At 34.4% G+C, this 9,960-nt stretch overlaps 1 protein-coding gene across 1 annotated transcript; it reads left to right on the forward strand.

The window, feature by feature from the left end:
• Positions 1-1,481: 1,481 nt before the first annotated feature.
• Positions 1,482-9,750, forward strand: LOC110686519 (uncharacterized membrane protein At3g27390-like). The gene is made up of 10 exons (XM_021863139.1): positions 1,482-1,826; positions 3,686-3,794; positions 3,883-4,075; positions 4,229-4,365; positions 4,720-5,008; positions 7,419-7,525; positions 7,654-7,792; positions 7,880-8,078; positions 8,180-8,420; positions 9,356-9,750. The coding sequence occupies exons 1-10, from the start codon at positions 1,733-1,735 to the stop codon at positions 9,612-9,614; spliced, it is 1,767 nt and encodes a 588-aa protein (XP_021718831.1). The 5' UTR covers positions 1,482-1,732; the 3' UTR covers positions 9,615-9,750.
• The last annotated feature ends 210 nt before the right edge of the window (positions 9,751-9,960 follow it).

Genomic DNA, 9,960 nt, shown 5'->3' on the forward strand with positions numbered 1-9,960 from the left:
ATAATAATGTTGAAATCTGCTCTGCTCTGCTCGGCTCGGGTCTTCTCTACTCTGCTCTGTGATCCTGAAATCTGCTCTGCTTTGTTGTGCTAAAATTTAATTTGCTCTGCTGTGCTCTGCTCTGCTAGAAGCTCAAAAGAACAGGGCCTTACTATCTTTGTCTTTGTGATGTATCTAGTTATATGTTTTCTAATTGAAATCTCGAGTATAGTTGCATGCTTTTCATACAATTCCAAGATTTCTTCAAAAGTTTGTCTTACCACACCAACAAATGATCCTCTAAGATCTAAACCAGAAGCATCAATTGGATTTGCATATGTGATTTAACACTGTCATATAAGATAAGCAGTAGCAGCATATAATTATGTTTACAAAAATACTATGTTTTATATGGGTTACTTTTATGCATAAAAAGGGTTACTTTTATGCATAATAAGGGTCACCATTATGCATAAAAAGGGTTACGTTTTATGCATAATAAGGGTCACCTTTATGCATAATATATAGGTCACCTTTATGCATAAAAAGAGTTACGTTTTATCATAATAAGGGTCACCTTTATGCATAAAAAGGGTCACCTTTGTGCATAATAATTACAAGGTTGATTGTACGTTTTACAAAAGGGTAACATTTGTGTATGCAAATGGTCACCTTTATGCATAAAAAGAGTAACATTCGTTCACAGAAAGAGTAACAAAATTCAGCACATTAACTTTAAAATTCAGTTTCATTCCAAGGTTGATTGTATCGAAATTATCCTCACCTTGATTTGATTTGGATGTTTGTGCTGAATTTGAATCAATTGACTTACGAGGAACCACTTGATTTTCTTCTACATTGTCAATTTGATTACCTCTAGTGTCTTGATTCGTGTTTATACTCTATCCTCGTTCATTAATGGCTCTTCTCTGTGTTCATCATCAATTCGAGTAGTTTCGATGTTATCTTCTACAACATTCTCTGTTTCATCTTTTATTATTGTGCGATTTAGGTCGAAATCACCTAACAATGGTGTTTGAATTTGCCTCTATTGTTGTAGAAAATCATGGATCAAATTACTGTAATTTTGATGAATTGAAGTCTGCGGATGTATCCTCCATTGATGATCAAATCCATCGAATCCCTAAGGTGATCATTTTTTCTCTATCCTCCATTGTTGCGTTTTCTCTCTCTTCCATCATTGCGTTTTCTCTCTCATCCATTGTTGCGTTTTTTTTCTATGATTTCTCAATTTCTCTCATTGCGTTTTCTCTCTCCTCCATTGTTGCTTTTTTTTTTGCGTCTTCTCAGTTTCTCTCTCCTCCATTTTTCTCACTTTTCGCGTGTTTTAATGATTTTTTTTTTAAAAAAACCGTGCGTGTGGCTGCGCCCAATTTACAATAAATTATTATAAACTAGTTGCATGCAAAATTTTTTGTGCGGTTGGAATGGAGAAAATTAAGATCAGTTTATATTCGATTATTCGTTGCTTTTTAATACCAACTGCTTTATCCGACATTTTTCATTTTATAAAAACCGTTAACATCACCAATACAATTGCGCATCACTAATTTGATACTTTCCCTTTGTTTACCCCACTTGGCGTCGACACAAGTAAAGAACAACACTCACTAAAGTTGGATTTTCTTGCTACACTCAAATGGGGTTACTACTCATCATAAACCAATTTCACAGATGTTTTTTCTTCTACTAATCTTCTCAGATCGATTTTTCCCACAAAACTTTGTCATTCATGGAGCCTCCAACCGGGATTTGGGCTTATCTTTTGCAGTTTTTCCGCTTTCTCCCTTTTTTTATTGGTCTTCTTCTTCTGGGTACAATCAAAGGTTTGTCACCATTTTTTTTTTTATGGACTTTCAATTAAGTTAATCTTGTTTGGTTTTGGGTTTGATTTCTTGTTAAACTTAGTGTGCATACCTATATTTTTCGGGTTTTTTTTTTTTTTGGGTAGTGTTGTTGAATGTTGAAGATTGGTATAATGTCATTTTCTAGTGGTTAAGGTTAGGTTGATGAAGTTTTGTTTGAACATTCCAGATAATTAGGTGCCCTGATTATTATTTGAAACATTCATTCATTTTGTTTTTAAAGAGGAAATAATTGTGATAAATGTTTCAATGCAAAAGAGCAGTTCTTGTTGTATACTAGTATGGCAATGAGATGGTCACATTAAGTTTATTGCATTTTCTCCAAAAAAATAAAAAATAAAAAAAAACAAAAAAAAAACTATGCATGTAATTTATCCCTCTTATTAGATTATCAATTAAAGGAGAGAAATGGAAGGATCTTCAACATCTCTTAGATTGGTTATTAGATTTTGGCTTATTAACGCTTTGTTTGGGTAGCAACGAAGGAAGGGGAGGGAAAAGAAAGGGAGGGGGAGGTGAGCTCCATTTTCCCTCCAAATCTCTCCAATTTTGGAGAGATTATGCTTATTAGAGAGAGAGAAAATGGATCCCCCCTCTTCTTCTCCTTCCTTCCCCCAATCCTTTATCCATACAAGAGAATGTGTCCCCCTCCATTTCTCTTCTCTTCTTTTCCTTCCATTTCTTCCTATCCAAACAAAGTGTAAAAGTTTGATATGTTGTTGGAGATTGTTTTGAGTTGAAGTTGTTTTTTGTATGTAGTTGAGTTAACGGGTTCATATTCGTCCCAGTTTTGCAGATTCGAATGAGATATTAGTAGTTGTGTGAGGGTTTTGTATCTTTGCTTTTTGTGTGTTGAGTTTACTATTTTCTACTTTATTTAATTACATAAGTTGAAGCTATCCTAGTTATTTTGGGATTTATAAGCTTAGGTTATAGAAACCCTATGATATTCCTATTTGACAGAGAAGTTGTGATCAGTTTAGGAGGATATTATCGAAGAAAGACGGTCATCCTAATTTTTCAAAAGCTCTGCGATACTTAAAAATTTGATTGTTATTGCAAAGAGCCAAAGAAATGAATAATGTCTATGCATACCCCTACCAATAAATGATAGTTACAGAGATATTGTAATTGTCACCAATCCTGAAGTTCCTTGGTTTGTGTGCTAGGGGATAGTGATCAGATATCTTTCTTTCATTTTTGGCTAACACATGTATCAAATGAGCCATACCTAATTTTATGGATGCGTGTATTCAGTTGTAAGGTAGACTTTATCTACCTTGAATTGAAGAAATGTAGATTTCTTATCTCTGAATCTGTGGCTCTATTGTTCCCAAGTTTAAGAACCTTGTTTCTTGATTACCACTGATTTGGTATTCTCAAATGTCTAGTATCTAAGGAGTTAAACATACTTTATCATAATTGCAGGTGTAGTCTGTTATAGCTTACTTGCCTAAACTTCTGTTTTGAAGTGTCAATACCCCCCTCCCCTCCCCTATAAGAACAAAAAAGAAAAGAAAAAACTTAGTGTGCATTAGTTGTTGTTTCCTTACAGTAGCCAACTAGCCATACATCATACTGATTTAAATTATACTGACTGAAACATGCTTTCACATCCTATTTCAAGTATTCCTACTATAATTTACTGTATACTTAATTCTGACTATTATAATTATAGTGCCTAGGAATTAAAAATGAAAATATCAAGTGGAAAAAAGAAATTATCACTAAAATTGATTCAAGTAGAGGTTTCACAAGTTGTCTTGAAAGTAATAGGTAATTCTAGCCTGTGAATACTAATAGTCTAATATTTCTTGCAGGTATATTGTTTTGCCCTTTGATATGTTTGTTAATGACTGTGGGGCACGGCGCACTCATCCTGGGGCTTTGGCCAGTGCACCTTTGTTGGACATATTATTGTGTTGTAAGGTGCTTTGAGATGTTGAATTCAGCTCTCATATAGTGTATGTTTGTGTGGAAGTATACTTTCTGACCATTTTCCCTTCTTTAATGACAGAGCTAAGCAAGTTGGACCTGTGTTGAAGCTTGTGTTGTGCCCTTTGATCTTTGTTGTTTTAATTATCTGGCCTGTGGTTGGCATTGTTTCAAGTATTATAGGAGGTGCAGCATATGGCTTTCTTTCACCAGTATTTGCGACGTTTGATGCTGTTGGAGAAGGAAAGGAAAACGAGTTTTATCATTGTGTTTATGTATGTAATCTAGTGATTTTCTCTGAATTCACTGCCGAAAATATAAAATAGGACAAATTTAGAAATCATCACAATGCTACGACATCCCTTTTTAATACTCTCTTGTATTATAACCAACTCTATAATATTTGTAATTTTCTGCTTATCTTGCAGAACGGAACTTGGAGTACAATTCTCGGTTGTTTTACTGTTATTAGAGATTTCAAAGATGTTTGTTTTCATTCGTATTTCTCAATCATGGATGACCTACGAGATCGAGGTCCTCCAGATGTAAAGTATTATGAAATAAGGTTAGTTTTGGCTTTCATAATTGGAATATATATAGCTATCTTATTTACATACTCTTTGTGGCTTTTATAAATTTTTCAAGTCATGACACATAGTGGTCATTTTGTAAGCGGATTTTGTGCACATATATCATCTGGTAGGTAACTCAGCATGTGTTTTCCTTTACAATTATGTATACGGCTACATTATTTGATTTGTGCTTGTAGGCTTTATGCCTTTATGGCCATTTCATGTGCTTTGTTTCTCTTACTACGTCTTGAGATACTATCATAAGAGGTGATATTTAATATCTTGGATTGTTTTTGTTGTATTTCTTTTCTTTCAAGATTTTAAAACAATATTTGTAATAAATGCAGAATACTTTATCTTCCTGGAGCAATTTTAGCTGGTGTCCTTGGTCTTTTGGTTGATATCCCAGTTATCACAATCATTGCCTTGTTCAAAAGCCCTTACATGCTTTTTAAGGGGTGGAAACGTTTGCTACACGACCTTATTGGACGTGAAGGTCCTTTCCTCGAAACAATATGTGTCCCCTTTGCTGGTCTTGCTATTCTTCTTTGGCCACTAGCTGTTGTTGGAGCATTGATGGGTTCGATGGTTTCCAGTGTCTGTCTAGGTTCTTATGCAGGGGTGATTGCTTATCAGGTTTATCTTTTGAAACCTCTTTCTCTCAATCTAGTGACTGTTTTTCAACCGCATTAAGTTAATTTCAAGTTTTTATCCTATCTTCTTGATTTTCCAATTTCTATGTTTATAGTATTTTGTATTTGGAAGCTTTTCTGCAACCAGGCTTAATATTGTAGAATATATTGAAAATAGACATCGCACACAATGAAATTAGAGATCTTGTTTTGTTTAAGTAGAGTTCAAATTGTGAAGTGTAGATCTTTTGGAAGGAACCTTGCTTTTTACACCCTCTATTGTATCCCTATGAGCCCTATTTCCACAAGCCTCCACATTAGTACCCGTGAACATTTACTTTTTAATCAATGGTAGGCTTGCTATTAAACTATCTCAAATAATTTTTTAGAAAGCATTGTTTCATGTGTTATCATGCCAATGTTTGGAAAATCATTTATCTAACTCTTACCACAATCATTGCATGTAAGTATAATGTTTTATTTGAGTCAATGAAGCGAATTGACTTTTGAATTGGTACAGATACTTTCTCTTGTTAAGATCTACTTTCTTTTGTTAAGATATTACTTGACTGTTCCATTTCTTTTCCCATCATCAATCAATCAATCAAAAACTATATACTAAAAGACACACCAAAAATGACACGACATAAATAAAAAAAAATCTATTTAGGAAAGAAATCTTTTACATAAATAAAAGAATAAAAAAGATTTAGTGCATCTTTTCATAAGTAAAAAAAAAAAAGAAAAGAAAAATCAAAATTTTACCATTATTATAAAAAAGATTTTTTAAAAAAAATTTCTATTTAATTATGTACGAAAAGCTTGCCATTGAAAAGAAATGTCGCATAAGAAAGAATGAATAATAGTGTATGTGTAAAAAAAAAAAATCTATTTACGGGTTAAATATATATTACCTAAATATTCATTTAGTTAATAAGAAGAAAGTGATATAAATTTGTAGGTGAATTTTTTTTTTTTGGTGTTCCACCCAATTCACTCTTTTGGTTCTAGGTGGTTAGGTTTCAACCCCTCCTAATTGTTGTTGCGGGATCGAACACTATAGTCCTCCCTACCAAGTGCAATCTCAATCAGCACTGCACCAACAACGAATTGGTATTTGTATATAATAGCTATAGAAATTTACCGTGCATGGCATGGGACCTAACCTAGTCATAATATATGATCTAGTCACAATATCCTTGACAAATCTTACCTTCCACATCCAAGCCAACAATATTTTCCATAGATCAGTGTTATGTAAGTAATTTGAAGGTGCTCTCAACTTGCCCTGATCTGAAAGATTTAATATATTCCTGGCCTCATTAGAGGAATAAAGTAACAACAATTAATAGTGTAATCAATATACACTCAATTCAGTCCCATTACCTACTGTTGTTGAAGGCTGCACAATTGCTAGTTGCAGCTCAAAATAAAATATTTATGATGCAAAATTAAATCCAAAATTTAACTGAATATTTGTTTTGTTCTTGAAAAATGGAACTAAATCTCAGAAAGGAAAGTTTACATGAATTGACTAACAAAACAAGCCTTTCTTTAGTTTCTTATTTTGCAGCTTTAATGACGTGCGAAGTTCAAGAACCTACTAGGCACAGATATCTTCAAGATAGAGAGATAAAGCTGAGTTCACTTAGAGTAAAAGATAGAAACAGAAATGTTTTGTAACCCTTTTCGTTGACCCCAGCTTAGACTTTTCTTGCCTTTTTCAAATATTCTAGTACTCAGTTTTTGATCAAAGAACTAGCATTCATGTTAATTTATAATAAAGTTAAGAATAAAGTCTAATCCGCCTAGTGAAAACGGAGGCTTATTTCCAAATATGTTCTGCTTTTGGAAACTGGATTTATATTTTCTATTTGTCTAATAGAATCTGAATTTATCACAGAATGAACTCTACCAAAAGTTATTTTTTGTCGTAAGACGGCATTGACACACATTTTCATTTCTTAATATTGTTCCAAGTGTGTATTGTCTAATTTTTTTCCTGCTTCTAGTTAACTGTCTTTTTTATTCTTATTTTTCTTTCTGGTAAAACTGTAATTTGTTATATGAATTAGTGTGGTATGGATGAATTCTTCCTAGCAACTTAAGTCATGTCAACATGTAAGAAGTGCTTTGGTTTTCTTAGTCTTGGCAGACTTCGGAATAGCTCACAAAGCCATTGAGAATAGATCAACTTCTCACTTCTCAAGGTCATATTGTATAAGCTAGGCTGTTTCATTGAATTTCTGTACCAGTTGGCACCATGCCATAGTTTACCCTTTTTCATTTTTTGAGGCAATTGATCTTCCAATTCTTAGTTTTGGAGTAGTTGATAAGGAGTTTGGGTTGAACTGGTATCTTTTTTTGTCCCTAACCCACAATTTTTTTGAGGTGTTCTATCTTTTCATTTGCAGGAGTCTTCTCTCATGATGGGTCTTCGCTATATCGTGGCTTCCCTGGCCATTTATGATGAGTACAGCAATGATGTCCTTGACATGCCTGAGGGAACTTGCTTTCGAAGGTAATTAAATAAAGCTAACCATAAGGATCATTTATTAACATGCAATATATTTACAACAACATTTAAGCCTTATGATGTAAGGTCATGCAAAACATTTATATTTTTCAACTCAATTTTCCCACAATCAGGCTCTCTTATCGGAAGAAAGATCCATCAATACAGACTCAATCCCGTACACCATCTTTTTCAAGGCCCAATTCTTTCCAGAAGATGCCCTCTCAAAATGGTTCTTTTAAGCGTCCTATGGTCGACTTAAAGCCAATTGAGGTACATTATGTTGCTGAATCTTTGAAATGACTTTGTAATGTAGCCTCAGTTTATAAAATCCTTATAATTTGCCCACAACACATGTAGTTACTAGATGGCTTGTTTAAAGAGTGCCATCGCCATGGTGAAGGGCTGGTTTCTGAAGGGATAATCTCCATGAAGGACATTGAAGATGCCAAGTCTGGGAAAGATAACCAGGGTGTTTTTATCATTGGTTTACCTGCATACTGCATCTTACAAATGCTTATACAGTCGGCAAAAGCTAATTCACCTGGTTTGCTGCTTAGTAAGTCATGCTTTTGCTTGTGTTCTCAATTTCTCATTTACGTTCAGCAAACCTGAACTTAGGAACAAACTGTATTTATATGTTTGGTTTTGGTTGTGCAGGTGATAACACTGAAATAACTAGCACTAATAGACCAAAAGATACGTTCTTCGATTGGTTCTTCAACCCACTTTTGATCATGAAAGAACAGATTAAAGCAGAAAATCTTTCACCAGCATTTGAAGAGTATCTTGGTAAATTGGTTTTACTAAGCGGATATCCTGAGAGACTTCGAAGTTTTTGCACTGTAAACACCTCTGAAAATGATGTCAAAATAGCAGAGCTTGAGGCATTGGCTAGAAGGTAATGAGATATTCACTCTTTGATCATATGCTCTTGCCATTCTCATAAGCATTTCTGTTCTATAGATATTTAAATCAACTCTGGACCTCTAATAATGATTAGTCATGGGTTAAGTAAATTGTGATATTGTGGAGATACACTCCTTTAGGGGTTACTTACTTGGTAAGGGGTTATTAGGTCGGAGGAGTTATTTGGTCGGGGATTACTAAATCGGTCAGGAGTTACTAGGTCGTTCAAGGGTTACTATGTCAAGGGCTATTTGGTCGGCCAGGGGTTACTAGGTCAGAGGGGGTCAGGGGCTACTAAATCGGTCAGGAGTTACTAGGTCGGTCAAGGGTTATTATGTCAGGGGCTATTTGGTCGGTCAGGGGTTACTAGGTCAGAGGGGTTACTCGGTCAGGGGTTACTAGGGCGGAGGGGTTACTCGGTCAGGGGTTATTAGTCAGAGGGGTTACTTGGGTCGGTCAGGGTTACTCGGTCGGGGGCTACTAGGTCAGTCAAGGGTTACTTGATCAGGGGTTACTAGGTCCAGTCACGAGTTACTAGGTCGGAGGGGTTACTTTTGTCATGTATTGGAGGGGTTACCAGGTCGTTGGGGTTACTTTTGTCAGGTGTTAGCCAGCCACACACAAAACCTTCTATTAGTGCTTTATGAACTGTATTGATTTTTTTGCTAAAGTTGTCTCAAACCTTTATGTTGTTTACTCTAAACTTTTTAACCACCTCTTTAAAACTTGCTTGAATTTTATCTTTGTTCTCTTTTAAAACTCCTTTTGTTTTTCTAGGATGCTCTTTTTTTTCACTTTACTCGCCTTTTTTCAAACTTTTTCAAGTGGATATCTTGTTATGTCCCTTTTATATCGTACGGTTCCTTATGACCATTGAAGGCTTTGTTGTTTTTGTATCCTTAACTTTTTCTATTTACACTATTGAAGGCTTCGAGGAATCACAAAATCAATTTCAAGATATCCAACTTTCAGACGCCGTTTTGAAACTCTTACCAAATCTTTATTGGACAATATGGCAAAAAAGAGTGGAAGAAACCATGACAGCAATGGGACTGGATCAGCTCCAAGGGCACGAAGTAGTATTGTTCGATACCTAAGTGAAAGATCATTTAAACGTAGTAAAAGTGATAGCAATTCGGATATTGATTTCCATAATCCCATTGAGAAGGATCTGGAGATACAATGATGACCAAATTGTGTGAGTTCTTTTGTACAGAATTGTTGTATTGTATATGCAATTTTAACTCAGATTTCAGAGGTCTTTGATCTTTATGTTAACGCGTTGATAATCTTAGTAAAGTACTTGTATAATTTAACAATCACTGATACTCTTTACTCACTTACCATTTCTAACCAGTTTCAACAATAAGAAAAAAGCATATTAAAAACCAATGAACAACTCAATGCACGCTGTAATCTAGATAAAGGTTGTTATGAATTGAATTATTTTAATCAAATCTTGTATTTATCTGCTTAAATTTTGTGTTATATGGTTAATTTTGTTTAGAAGCTTTTTTATTTTTTAAATTTTT

The sequence above is a fragment of the Chenopodium quinoa genome, unplaced genomic scaffold (genome assembly GCF_001683475.1).
Source record: "Chenopodium quinoa cultivar QQ74 unplaced genomic scaffold, ASM168347v1, whole genome shotgun sequence".
Classification (NCBI taxonomy): Eukaryota; Viridiplantae; Streptophyta; class Magnoliopsida; order Caryophyllales; family Amaranthaceae; genus Chenopodium; species Chenopodium quinoa.